Source organism: Ostrinia furnacalis, unplaced genomic scaffold (genome assembly GCF_004193835.3).
Source record: "Ostrinia furnacalis isolate ACB-3 unplaced genomic scaffold, ASM419383v2 OfSCF4536, whole genome shotgun sequence".
In the NCBI taxonomy this organism is placed as follows: Eukaryota; Metazoa; Arthropoda; class Insecta; order Lepidoptera; family Crambidae; genus Ostrinia; species Ostrinia furnacalis.
In genome coordinates this window covers 601,750-616,975 of record NW_021134775.1, presented here as the reverse complement: position 1 = coordinate 616,975, position 15,226 = coordinate 601,750, and the positions used below count along the sequence as shown (strand labels likewise).

The following is a 15,226-nucleotide window of genomic DNA, read 5'->3' as shown; positions in this document are numbered from 1 at the left end:
TTCAACGTGTCAATGATTTAATGAAACAAAGCATTATGTATGAACACGCCGTATTATTAAATCAACTCCATATTTTATTAAAGAAATAAACCTACATAGTTAAACTTAGGTTAAATGTAGAGTCATTTTATACGGCTCTTTCAACTAAGTTATTATCAATCAGAGAAAAAAGTAGTGTAATAAAACAGCAAAGGTTTTAATTTTCATTCAATCCATCGATAAAATAATTGAAATGCATGGTCTAATTATCGACTGGTTCGATATAATTATTTGTGTATGCCCTTGCCAGTTACACGGCACCATTGAGCTAGCGTGTGCTCGCGTCTCTGCTACAATTACACAAAATAACATACTGCAGTTAGGGATGCAACTGTATATCGATTGATCAATCTAGTAGTTATTGAATTAATGCTGTTAATAATACAACTCTTGATTAAAAAAAAAGAATATTAGTAATTTGTATTGCAAATATTACTAAAAGTCACGTAAACCCCTTTTACTAAGCTAAATTATGCTTGTGTTAAGAGTAGATTCACCACAATAGTCGAGCGATGACGCGGTGTGGTTCGAAACAGAGTTGCTCGGATCTCTAGTCGGCTAGTCCTAATTTTATTCCAGAAAGCCTATCTCTAAAATAATGTAGTTTTTACTGATGGAAGAATTTTCAAAATCACCTCTACAATTTCAGAAATTATGATGTCCTAAGAACTTTACTTACCTCTTTTTAATTATTAGGTTGAAGTGTTACCAGAGCAGAAAGTTTTATATTTTATCGATACCAAAATATCCACGATTTTAAAGTTCCAAAGGCATCCCAGGCCAGTCGGTTAGTCCGTTATTAACCAAATTGGCTAATAAAAAATATCGATACTGAAAACACTTTTCATCTCTAACTACGCTACCGGAGTTGAAGAAATACGATGATCATTAAAGATATAAACTTACGCTGATTAGCGATCTAAAGGTTAGACCAGACCAACGCGTGCAGCTGGCGTGCACGATGACGATGGCGATGGCGACCAGACAGCGTGTATGAATTTGTAGCGATGTGTTCACATCAACGCGTCCTATCATTTAGTACCAAATAAATATTTTTTCTTTCTTTCTTTCTTTCTTTCTTTCTTTCCTGTCATTGGTCGCGGCGATCTATGCAGCGTCTGCACGCAGCGATCAGCAATCATCGCGACATTTGTCACTGTGACATTTCTGTTTTTTAAAATCGATGTAATAAATAGTAAGTAGGATCTGTTAAAAAGTTTTTACACAATTAAAAATGAATTATTCATAACATACCACTAGTCTGACCTACTTGAATAATAAAAAAGGTTTTAGAATGAAGTATCAATATCAGTACCTCTAGTACGAAAAACTTTCGAGTTCGTTTCGTTTGCGTATTCAGTGTCATCGAAAAATTTTGTATGAAAAATTAAACAGCGCCCCCTAGGGCGGCTATAATATAGGGGGCGCTGTTAAATTTTTCATACAAAATTTTTCGATGACACTTTGAATACGCAAACGAAACGAATTCGAAAGTTTTTCGTACTAGAGGTACAGAATTTATTTTTATGTAATAAAGAAATTATTCTAGTTTTCTCGAGAACCTGCTTCTTCAACTTAAACTTACTTCTACCACTAGAAACACCTAGTTGATCAAAACTGATGTCTTTTTGTATGTTTGGGTTATTTATTATTAAAGACAAAAAATGTATTTGGACTATTATGTACTTTGTGGTTTGGGTGCATAATGTAATTTCCTTTGCCTTAAAAAAAGTAAATGTCAAGATGACTGTTGCACCAAAAATGAAAATTGATTTTGATAGATGTTGTGTTGAGTTCTGTGTAGTTTTGTGCGATTTAACCAAGATTTAACGATAAGAACGAAAAAAGATGGATTGGTTATAATCTTACTTGCCCACAAGGATACTGTACGAGCACGTCAGCATCGACCGCGACCTACAACATGCTAGCCGACTGGCCCATGAACCCTGAACGAACGTGCACCGTAGGCACTCTACACCGACGGCACATTGGACTGGACACATTGAATTGTGTACATTATGTAAATCTTGTATATTCACGGTGGAGCTGGCGCGGCGGCTGCGGGGCAGCGGGGTGGCGGCGCTGGCGGTGCACCCGGGGGTCGTCCGGACCGACCTCATGCGCTCCAGCAGCGCGCTGGAGCAGCTGGCCATGGCGGCGGCGGCGTGGCTGTGCCGGCGCTCGGCGGCGGAGGGCGCGGCGGGCGTGCTGCGCGCGGCCGTGGCGGACGAGTGCGGCGCTATGAGCGGCGCGTTCCTGGTGGACGGCGCACAGTGGTGGCGCCCCTGGAGGAGCCTGGACAGCACCACTCGCCGCGATGTATGGGACATCTCTGAGAAGATATTACGTTATAAGCAGGCTAACATGAATGAAAATTGACGTGAGGCAGAGTGAAGGAGAAATAAATAAGTTAAAGTAATCTAAGTTAGTTTTTATGATGTGGGCAATCTAACTTACCCGTATACAGGATACACCGATTAAACAACAAACGTTTTAAATTGCTAGCTTTAACTTTTAATATGTATCTAATACCACTTTGTTTTATTAGGGCTCCGTACCTCAAAAGGAAAAAACGGAACCCATATAGGATCACTTTGTTGTCCGTCCGTCCGTCTGTCAAGACCCTTTATCTCAAGAACGCGTGAACGTATCAAGCTGAAATTCACATGAAATACTCAGGTCTATTGTCCCTTTAAGCTGTGAAAATATCAAACTTCTAAGCCAAGCCAATCAAAAGATACAGCCGATTATGTCGATATTTTCAACAAATTTTCGACACTCGCAAAGGAATCAAAACCTACAGGATACTTCCCGTAAACTCAGAATCTTGAAATTTGGCATAAAGCATTGTCATATAATGCAAATATAGGAAAAATTGCGAAAATTACATTTTTTTAGTTATATAATATAATAAAAATATTTTAATAAAATGAAACTTACTACCTTATTTCTCACGAACGAATAAAGGTATCAAATTGAAATTTATACCAAATACCTAGATCTATTGTCCCTTTAAGAAGTAAAAAAATCAAACTTCTAAGTTAACGCGATCAAAAGATACAGCAGTTTATACCGACACCTTAGACGAATTTCCGTCACACGCTAGGGAATCAAAACCTACAAGGTACTTCCTGTGAACTCAGAATCTTGAAATTCGGCACGAAGCAACGTTATATAGTACAGATAAAGGAAAAATTGCGAAAATGATAAATTTGAAGTTATATAAAATTTAAAATATTATTTTTGCTTACATGACATAAAATATTTTTTTAATAATTATAAACTTACTACCTACCCTTTTTCACATGAACGCGTAGAGATATTAAAGTTGAAATTCATATCAAACACTTCTTAAATCTAATTGCCTCTAAACTGTGAGAAATTCTAAATCAACGCAAAAATTCAAAACGCTGAGGTAGGTACCTACCTATAATGCAAATATAGGAAAAATAAATAAATAAAGAATATTCATACCGCATATTTTGAAATTCGCCACTACTCGCAACGGAATCAAGTAAGTAATTTGATTTAATACGTCATAAATTGTAAACCGCTACGTTTGTACGGCGGAACCCTCGGTGTGCGAGCCCGACTCGCACTTGGCCGGTTTTTCTATTCATGACTCTACACGGTTTTTTTCTTATGAAACAGGTACGAGCTACTACGTCAGAGGTCCCGGGTCAAAGTAATACGAGTATTACCTAAATGCAAGGAATCGAACTCGCGACCTCTGGCGTAGTACTTGGCTCGCTCTGATCTAGCCAGCCATACATTCAATGTGTGCTGTGTACCAGTATAGTGCCTGCGACGGACCTCGTCTACAGGGTGGAAACGTTAAGTGATCTCACTCGATTATTTCTAAACTATACAAGATATTGAAAAACTGATTACTGATTCTGAAAGTGCTTCACAAGCTCTTTCAAACGGTACCAATAATAGGTTACAGAATAAACTGGATCTATCCGAAAATTCAATGTTTCCACCTTTCATACATTTAGTAAAACCACATAATATTAAAAACTATGCAAGATATTAAAAAACTGGTTACTGATCTTGAAAGTGCTTTACAATCTCTATCCAACGGTATCAATAAAAGGTTACAAATTAAATTGGATCCATTCGAAAATTCAATGTTTCTAGCTTCCATACATTTAGTACAGCCACAGTCATGGCACTCATGTCTTGTTAATATTATAGCAAGTAAAGCCTAAAACCAATGTTTTCCACGAATAATTTTAAATAAGAATGCAATTTGCGAGTTAAATTTAAGTGTTTATTATTTAATTAAAAAAATTAATACTTCTATTATTGTTTGGCTGGCATACATTTAGTATGGAGGCTGAAAACATTAAATTTTCGGATAGATCCAGTTAATTCTGTAACCTAATATTGGTACTGTTGAATAGAGCTCGTGAAGCACTTTCAGGATTAGTAACCAGTTTTTCGATATCTTGTATAGTTTAGAAATAATCGAATGAGATCACTTATCGTTTCCACCCTGTATACTGTGACTCATTCTTCATGTCCTTTGTGTGCATGATATCTTCATGGACCTCATCGTAGGCAATGGCTTGTCTGATGAGGGTGATCATACTTTATTATAGTATTGCCTATTAAATAAATCATTTGATACTAATGGGTACCTTATGATAATGAAAATGAAAAAAAAAATTGTTTATGATTGCATTATTACGAGTATAGGTACAAAGTTTTTAGATCATTATAAAATTAAACTACGTGTCATTTTATACTTTTATTTTCAGAATTGTCATTAAATATAATGAAATTTTATAAATAACTATACATCTATATCTACTCGTACATCAATGCTAATTTTTAACGGTATTCATATAATTTACGTATTCTAGACTATGTATAATTTGCTTAACATTATTACACACATTTTGTAAGTCGTGACAGTCTGTGATTGAATCTACATTCGTTTCCTAAACATGCGATACAAAAAAACTACTACTACTAGGTACTTATTGATTTTTTATAAAGGAACTAAGGTACCTACATAATAAAAAAATATTTAAAATCTCTACATTATCCTAATAAAATTCACATTTGAGCTCTAAAACATTTACAAACTAAAGACACCAAACCCATTGATAACACATTACTTAATTAATAATTTCATCTATGAAAGGACGAGTTGTGTCAATGTTGCTTTGTGTACGTGAGCTTCATTCAACTGGGATCATATAATTTTTCCTAAAATCTACGGGAATAGTCCCACGTCACGTTTCTACTGCTACGCTGCCACTCTTTTGTAGTCAGGATCTACAGCTTGAACAACAATATAAACTCAACCAGTACCTAAGGGGAACTGCATGAGAGTATGCAGTAAGAATCTTAATCACTCAATCAGACGTGACTTGCACTTGCGGTAGTAATTTTCTTGCATTTTTTTTTATTTCTTCATGCGCATTATCGAACTTTGTTGTTGGAAGTGATGAGTGGTGGTGGAAGTGGTGAGTATGTCGGGTCGGGTGGTGTCATCAGGAAAGGTGCTTCGTCCTCGTTCTTTGGTCTTATATTGATAGATAGTTGGCTGGTGGTAGAGCGTGGCAGCTAGACCTGTGCGGTACAGCAGGAACGTCAATGGGCAAGTCGCTTGTCGTGCGCGTTCTCAAACTCTTAGCTCTTCATCTTAGAAGTTTGCATTGGCATATCTAGAGGGGGCAGGCCCCTGACATGTCATGATATGGGGGGTGCGATTGGTATCATAGCTCATGAGTGAGTTCTACAAACTGTCATATTCGTACCGATAGCCCAAAACCCGGCCCGGCCCCCCCGCTACGCGCTAGTTTGATCGAGTATGTCGGTTGACTGTCCCAGTAATGTGAACACTGTCCGGCGTCCGGTTTTCGTCCGGCGTAGTGGGAAGGCGGCCNCCCCAAGCTACGCCACTGGCCAGAAATATAGCTTGGTTATGAGTAACCAATACCTACTACCTATACCGCATGTAATCCTGTCTCATTCTATAATATATGGCCGCCTGAATAAACTTGAGTGAAAAAGTGTTTCCACTGTCTCAATTGCATCAAAAGCTCCAAACAAATCATTAAATTCAATTTCCATTTTGCCGAATAGGCCTGATAGGCAATATGCGTGACAGTGACAACCTGCACGCGCAGTAATCGCCATCGCGGTCGCGGCAGTGTGAAACAACTTTTGCACGCGCAGTGGTCGCCATCGCCATCGCCATCGCTGCACGCGTTGGTTTGTCCGAACCTTTAGCTAGCACGTGCTACTTTTTTGATTTGTTATTACGATTTCGAGGTTAACTCACTTTTTATTTAAGAACATATAGATTTGGTGTAACCAATTAGTTTTCGCGGATCTGCTAGTTGCTTTCACCGATAAACGGTTTGGTTTAAAAAAAAACTTATTCATTATTGGTTTAAAAAAAAAACTCATAAAAATGATTAATTATTGGCTTGTGTGTAATATTGAAATCAAATAAGTTATTGCATTGTTTGCTCTCGTTTTGTGACTTGTTGTTTAATAATGTTTTAATCCTAATCTTGAAGTTCAAAAAATATTGAACACTATTGCGGATAGATGTTTTAAAAATAGGTCACTTAATTTAATATGCTACATAACACCTTTAACATTTAATTTTAATCTGTCCAGATCGGGAATTGAATTCATTACCCCTTGAATTCAAGACCATTGACAACTGCGTAATTTGGCCGTCATTTTTCAATAAAAACAATGTTTAATAAATTCCGATTATGGCAACACTGACGTGTTAATGGATCATTTCAATTGTAAATTAAGCAATTTGCTAATTATAATACATATTTTTAATTAATGGATTTATGTAGGTATGTATTAGATATGCATAAAAGTTGTATCAAATCATTTGAAATAAAAAAATCACAACGCGACAAATTGGTGCAGAAAATGTGAAAAAAATATATTCGTAAAGTACCTATAAAAATTACGTCATGAAAATTGCAACGCGAAAAATTTTTCCGGAGAAAAAACAATTGACAACCAGCATTTGTCGAATGAAAACAAAAGAGTTTAAATGACAGAGCGTGGTCAAAGAGATCCCGTCAAGTTAGTTCCCTGTTACACCAACAGATTTACATTTAAAAAATAAATATCCTTGGACATTTTTACACTACGCCGCTAGCCCCAAACTAAGCAAAGCTTGTATTATGGGTACTAGACAACGGATATAAACATACTTAAATACTTTTTTTTTGTAAATACATACATATTATACATAGAAAACACCCAGTCCAATACAAACAAATATGTTCATGCACACAAATGTTTGTATTGTGCGGGAATCGAACCCGCAACCTCCGGAATAGTAGTCCGATTCGAACCACTACACCAAACGGCCGACAGCAATTTATCTTCTTTTCTTGTTCTACGAGCATAGGAAACTATTATGGAAATCCACATAAAAGACACCAGACGGAACCCCCGGTTCACAGTAGTTTCACAAGCAATATACCATTAGTTGTTGCAATCAATTGTTTCAAAGCTAGAATTTTATTCTCATGACTCACGTCTAGACAATAAAGAGAAATGTCTATTTCCCACAAATTCTATTATTGAAGAGCGACTGAACCTAGGCCAGTTAATCAGTACTTAGGTCGAGAGAGATAATTTATTTGTCTTAAGATCTGCTAATTACGAATTACATAAATTAGTCAGACATTTTAGATTTAAATCAGCTTGATGGTGTGATAAGAACGATTCCGTGTTTAGAGTCATTGAGGCATGTCCGACGCCTTTGATGGCTCGTAATGTCTAACACCACGTTAGATTTAAACATAGCAATAAGTTTTAAAACCGACTGATGGATTTAATTGAGAAGATTTAGGATCGTTTAAACAATCTGCCTTTTTATTTTCTATCGCTTAAGCTGAGTTGCACCACCTAACTTTGACCGTAACTTTAACGATAAACGGTGTTTTTGTATGAAATTTGACAGATTTTTTACGTTTGTCAAAGTTAAAGTAATATGGTGCGACCCAGCCTTAGTTTTCGTTATCGTGTCTGAACCTCATTTTCGTTTCCCAATATTAGGGGACTAGGCACAAACTAATACTTATTTTATGAACTGAAAGGTTACTTACACACATACTACTACAAAGGGCAATATCGTAGTCAATTAAGCCTTAAGATTAAATAAATATTATATGACGTAATCAACACTAATCAAAGTTTAAATAACAGTGACGTAAAGTCGTGTTGGTATCGGTTCCAAGTTAGAAAAATATTGCATAATTATGGTGTAGAATCTCTTTTAGCGTGTAGGCTTATAGAAAATTAAGTCAACAATAATTTGATATCGTTAGGTAATCGAAAAGCATTCGTTAGGTACATATTTCTTTTTTTTTTGTCGGCTTATGGTTGTATAATATCTACCTTATGTAAATGATATGAATTTTACGTGTGCCTTAAATATACAATTATGTAAGTAATTAATTATTGCACAGAATGAAAACAATTTGTTTTTATTAATAACTAGCTGACCCGGCGAACTTTGTTCCGCCTTAATGGCAATAAATAAGCAGACTTTTTTTTTATTTCGAACGGGATAAAAAGTATCCTATGTCCTTCTCCTGGCTCTAAACTACCTCCCTGACAATTTTCAGCTAAATCGGTTCAGCCGTTCTTGAGTTATAAGCGAAGTAACTAACACGACTTTCTTTTATATATACAGGGTGGAAACGATAAGTGATCTCACTCGATTATTTCTAAACTATACAAGATATCAACAAACTAGTTACTGATCCTGAAAGTGCTTCATGAGCTCTATCAAACGGTATTAATAATAGGTTACAGAATAAACTGGATCTATCCGAAAATTCAATGTTTCCAACTTCCATACATTTGGTAAAGTCACATTATTTTAAAAACTACACATGATATCGTAAAACTGATTACTGATTCTAAAAGTGCTTCACAAGCTCTATCCAATAGTATCAATAATAGGTTACAAAATAAACTGGATCTATCCAAAAATTCAATGTTTCTTTCTTCCATACATTTAGTCATGACACTCATCTCTTGACAATATTATAGCAAGTAAAGCCTAAAACCAATGTTTTCCATGAATAATTTTAAATAAGAAATTTACGAGTTTATTTTAAGAGTTTATTATTAAATAAAAAAAATACACTTCTAATATTGTGTGGCTGGCATACATTTAGTATGGAAGCTGGAAACATTGAATTTTCAGATAGATCCAGTTTATTCTGTACCCTATTATTGGTACCGTTTGAAAGATCTCATGAAGCACTTTCAGGATCAGTAACCAGTTTTTCAATATCTTGTATAGTTTAGAAATAATCGAGTGAGATCACTTAACGTTTCCACCCTGTATAGATGTTCAAGAGTTAGAGAACATAATAATATTTTGTCTTGAAACGCTGGTAGCGCCTAATGATAGGTAGGGGAAAGTAGTACGAGTTGATCCCCTGGGGTAAGATGATCTTTCGCGATTGTGCTGAAACCACTAACGTTATTTATATTATTTCACTGGTAAAACATAGCTCTGGACACATCCCCGCCTCAGTCAAATCGTAATGGTGGCGTAAGCGATACATCTAATTTGACGAGAAAAAAGAAAAATTGTGTACTTCTGATCTAAAATAGGCATGACTTTGAGCTTATGTTACTTTTATTCAAACCATGTTAAATGTAATTACTGTTGTCGTTAGGCTTTCTATTATGTTTAATTTTAATATTTTGGGCGTAAAAACGTAGCCGCGTACTTGCAGATTATTTTAGCAAATATTTAACAAAAAGTGGGACTTGGGTCAAGATGATCCCTTCCTATATGTACGAGATGATCCCTGGGAATTAAAACAAAAAAGTCAATGGAGTAGGTAAAGGGAAGTGAAATAAAAGAAAGAGAACTTCATATAACTCACCTGAGTCTGAAGGAGATGATACTGAGTGGCTGTACTGAACAGAAAAGTTTTCAAGCGATACCAAGTGGGATCACGAAAATTCGCTGAGAGAGTTGAAGAATAGCATCAGTCGCATTTCAATTTCATTTCAATGGACGAAATACGGCAAAACAGGGAACGCTTCATGAAAAACAAAACTGAGTGGATTCCCGGAGCCATAGTGTTACATGTTTCTGTTCATAAAGTTCAGTCTTCCACGTCGAAAGATTCTACACCTGGACGACCACTCAAGGAGTTCGACGAGTCCAGCAAAAAGACGAAAAGAAGAAGACTTTTAGACCTCATTTCCTCAAGAAGTACTTGAGAACTGATATTGGCTGCTGAAGCTGCAGCGCAAATGTCTGCTGGCCACAGCCACTTGGCAAGTCATTAATGTTGTCCCAGTCTACCCACTAAATAAAAAAAAACTGAGAATCTTTGTTCCATATAAATCGCAAAAATGTTTATATCGAAAAATTGATTTTCATTAAATTCTCCATAAAAAACGAGAATTTCATACTTTAACACCTAATACGTCATAAGACCAATTATTATTATACTGTAAAGTTAGTTTCTTCTTTCCTTTTTAGTCTGTTTCTCTTAATTTTAGGAAATAAATATTTTATTACCAAAATAATTTTTTTTTTTTCAAACCTACCTATAATAATTACAATAACAAGCCTAATTAATCTTAAATTGCACAAAAAAGTAAGTAATGCGTGTATTAAACCCATTAAAGTAAAAAAATAATATTGTCCAGCTAGCTTGTTCTACTCGAATCACTGTGCGTCGGGAGATACCCAGGTCCATTTGTTTTTAGGTTTTTTGCAGAACATCGAGTTGAGGAAAATACATTTTAATTGTTCCTAAATATCTCTTGTATTCTACAGAGATTAAGATTTAATTAATTTTGAGCATTTACACAGTATTTTACTTGTCCCAGACTAAATAATCTTCTGTTTATTTAAATTATACTTTAAAAGACCATACTTAAATCATAGTTTATAATGATTGGTTACTTTGTGTGCATGGTTTACTTGTTGGTTGTCTTAATAAATAAAATAAATAATGAGTTTTGTGTTTGTAGATTTATTTATTTATTTATTTATTTATTTATTCACAACAACAACACTTCACTGTCATTACAGGACATCCCACTGCGACAGCGAAGACAACACATCAACATACACAACGTCAAATACACAACTAGTAATCACCTACATACAAACCTACACATAACATATAACAAATAATGATGCCTTTGTAAATTCACTCAGAGTACAAGAAAAAATATCTATTTTATCCGAAATTAGATTGAGAGTGGAAATGGCGCGCGTCAACGCGCGTAGATGTACCATCAGATTCAACGATAGTTTTAAATGACAATGTTATGGTCAGAAAGAGGAAAGGCAGAGGCAAAAACCTCTACGTACATTTGGAAGACGAATCCAATTTGAATTGTCCTGTGGTAAGTGACATTTAACTATTTTAATCCTTATTGCATGTAAAAAAAGTAATAATGGAGGATTTAATGATTTAATGCTAGTAGGTATTCTCTGCCAGTCAACCACTGATAATTTATACAGTTGTAAATGTAATAGTGGGAGCAAGACAATTAGTATTTAGTGTATTTATTTATATATTCAAGATAATAACATACCCACATTTAAAATGCTAGTTGGTAATAATGTAATTAATTGTATCTGTGTTTTCTCTATAAGTGGATGTTGTAAATTCTTTTGAGAAAATAAATGTCTTTAACCGTAATAAATAAGTTTACAATTCAGATTATCCCCTTCTTTACAAATAAAAAGTTTTGCCTCTTTCTACTACTTGTATTGTTTACTTGAGGGTAGATCTAGAAAAACCAGTCTAGTACATGTCAGGTGAGTAATCACACTCTCCTAGAATTCCCGGATATCTATGTATAAAATATGTAGTTTCATAAGTTTACATCTTTTGTCTAGTTGAATATTAGTTATTGAAGATGTAGAAACTATGTCATCTTGACTCTGAATATTTGTTTAAGGAAAACTGCACCAAATCCTTCGCAACACCCACTCTCCTGAGTGCCCACATCCGTAAAGTTCACTTCTCGGAGAGGCAGCACACGTGTGAGGTGTGCGGAGCGAGCTTCACCGCTTCGTACCTGTTGAAACGACACTCGCTCGTGCACGGAGAGGAGAAAGCGCAGTGCCCTGTTTGTAACAAGATGCTGAGCTTGAGGACGAAGTAAGTAAATGACGTTAATATATTAAAGTCCACTTCTCGGAGAGGCAGCACACGTGTGAGGTGTATTGAGCAAGCTTCACCGCTTCGTACCTGTTGATGAAACGACACTCGCTCGTGCACGGAGCGGAGAAAGCACAGTGCCCTGTTTGTAACAAGATGCTGAGCTTGAGGACGAAGTAAGTAAATGACATTGATATATTAAAGTGCACTTCTCGGAGAGAAGCCACACGGGTGAGGTGTGCGGAGCGAGCTTCACCGCTTCGTACCTGTTGAAACGACACTCGCTCGTGCACGGAGCGGAGAGAGCTCAGTGCCCTGTTTGTAACAAGATGCTGAGCTTGAGGACGAAGTAAGTAAATGACATTGATATATTAAAGTCCACTTCTCGGAGAGGCACCACACGTGTGAGGTGTGCGGAGCGAGCTTCGCCGCTTCGTACCTGTTGTAACGACACTCGCTCGTGCACGGAGAGGAGAAAGCGCAGTGCCCTGTTTGTAACAAGATGCTGAGCTTGAGGACGAAGTAAGTAAATGACATTGATATATTAAAGTGCACTTCTCGGAGAGGCAGCACACGTGTGAGGTGTGCGGAGCAAGCTTCACTGCTTTGTACCTGTTGAAACGACACTCGCTCGTGCACGGAGCGGAGAGAGTGCAGTGCCCTGTTTGTAAGAAGATTCTGAGCTTGAGGACGAAGTAAGAAAATTACATAAATATTTTATTCAAAGCCTTGTTGTTAACACACCGAACTTGCGGTGTTATGAACTTTAAAAATACTTTTAATCTTTCGCGTTCTATTTCAACTAAAATAGTAAGACACGGGCTTAACGCGACGTTTATTAATGAGTCACATTATGTGCTGCAGCATCGCAGCCGAAACATCAAGCCGTGAGTTAGTTAGTTTAGAAATGCTTTACTTGCGCGAATTGGACACAGTATAACGCCATCTGTAGGTTGCATTTTGAACTTAATACCACCGATTTCTGTCCCCGGCCACTTGCATCCAGTTTATTCCAGCTTGTTACTGGAGGGCTGAGTGTAAGTTTTCATCAAACGCGATTGTATGACGGATTGTACAGCGCCCCTAGCGGGAAACGTTCAAAAACTAAATTTGTTTGATGTAAGGCGATTATCACACTGCGCCGCGCTCCGCCGCGGTACGCGGGACGACAGATTTAATCATTGTATGCAAGTACCGCAGTTTGTATAGAAAACACGCGCGGCACAACACACTGACAACGCGTCTGCGCGCGGGATTTTTATATGAAATCACGCGGAGCGCGGCGCAGTGTGATAATCGCCTAAACTCATTAACTCGCTCACAGACGATGTCATCTGTCCATCTTTTGTGGTCTTCCTCTGTCATTGCGGGGTCTCCACTCTAAGGTTTTTCTGACCCAGCAATCGTGTTTGCTCTATGCAATGTGTCCTGCCCATCTCCATTTACGGCTCCCAATCTTGTTAGAAGAGTCAGGGATTGTTAATAAATAACCAGATTTTAAACATGTCTGCTTGTCTCCAGACTCTCGCAACACCTGCGCAGTCACGCAAACATCCGCCAACACGAGTGTCCCACCTGTGGGAAACGTTTCCTGAGGAGGTCCACTATGAAGATACACCAGAAAACGCACACAGTGACTACAGATACCTGAGGTTGGTAAGTGATTCTATGTAAATAACTGACAAATCTTTCACGGAAAAACCTAATCATAACTTTGTGTAGAAAGAATGTCACATCGTATTTCGAGTGTGATTCGTTTACGCAGCCGTGTAAAATTCCATACACGGCGTAGATTGCATTTTTAATGTTCATTTCAAGCTCTTGTTGATTCGTAACTCGCCCTGTATTTCGCCCGACTGCAGAGAAGAGGGTAAAAAGGAGACGGGGTAAAAAAGATACTCATTTTTTATGGTACAGTTTGATTCATTGAGATCTCTCTATGCTTTTGAGAGAGTAAAAATACGTGTTTTTTCGTCTGCTAATTTTTAAATTATTCATGATTTCTGAAAAATGTAGGCGCGTTTTTAAAAATTCTCCGGCCTTTATAATTTTCCCGCGTTTAAGTTTGAAGTATAGTACCAAATAAACCCAAAAATAGTCCTGTAATTGAATTGAGATTCAAACCTGAGACCGCTTGATCGTAAGAGTCCATCTCTATCCACTGGACTACAAATATTCGGTATTCCGTTTAAATATTAGCTTATTTTTAATTTCCGCATTAAAGTTGAACAAAAAGTTTGTCAATGACAAACATTTGAACCCTGAAATGTATAACACTTGCCTCTGCCTGCGGCTCTTCTCGCGTGGTCTAGGTTCCTTGAAATTGTATGCCTAGGACAAAAATCTTATTCAATTTTGGGCAAAATTTTGCACTTATTATGAACGTCAAAGAGCAAATTAATCATCTAAATTCTATTTTTATATCTATAAAAGCGAAAGGTCACTGATTGACTGACTCACTCATCACGAAATCTCAGAAACTACAAGTGCTAAGAGTCTCAAATTTTGTATGGGGGTTCCTTTTAGAACGTAGGTGCTCACTAAGACGGGATTTTGCAAAATTCAACCCCTAAGGGGGTAAAACAGAAGTCGCGGCGGCGTACGACGACGAAATTAAATAAAGGTAGTCCATAAGGCTAGTCAATAATGTAAAACAATATTTTCCGCCAAATAGTTGGGAATAGTCATGGTAGTTTACGCTATTAGGCCAGTAGAATTAAACACAAAAATGAATTAAATCGGAAATAATTCCTACTAAAGATTTTAGTGCTTTAATGGCTTCATTAGTTGCCCATAAAGACTCTCATAGGTTTTCGACTTCGACGGAGTAAAGGACTTACCCTATCGAAAAGTGGTCTTCCTAACGGTTGAAGGGCATTTAATCCTGCATTAAATAAGACCAAATTCATATGTTTTGAACAAACCGTTCTCGTGCAAATGTTCGGCAAAGTAGAAAATATGTGTATAATTAATGACCCCCTCCACGTCCAATGGCTCGTTGTCGTTACCCGCAGGCTTCCAAGTCT

At 36.9% G+C, this 15,226-nt stretch overlaps 2 protein-coding genes across 2 annotated transcripts in view; both read left to right on the top strand.

Moving 5' to 3' along the window:
• Nucleotides 1-15,226, top strand: part of LOC114359639 (uncharacterized) — a 103,253-nt gene that overhangs the window by 20,638 nt on the left and 67,389 nt on the right. The window lies entirely within an intron of this gene.
• On the top strand, nt 11,062-13,866 carry LOC114359637 (zinc finger protein 728-like). The gene is made up of 5 exons (XM_028314105.1): nt 11,062-11,436; nt 11,998-12,200; nt 12,421-12,549; nt 12,767-12,895; nt 13,722-13,866. Exons 1-5 carry the CDS (start codon nt 11,359-11,361, stop codon nt 13,849-13,851), a joined length of 669 nt encoding a protein of 222 aa, XP_028169906.1. The 5' UTR covers nt 11,062-11,358; the 3' UTR covers nt 13,852-13,866.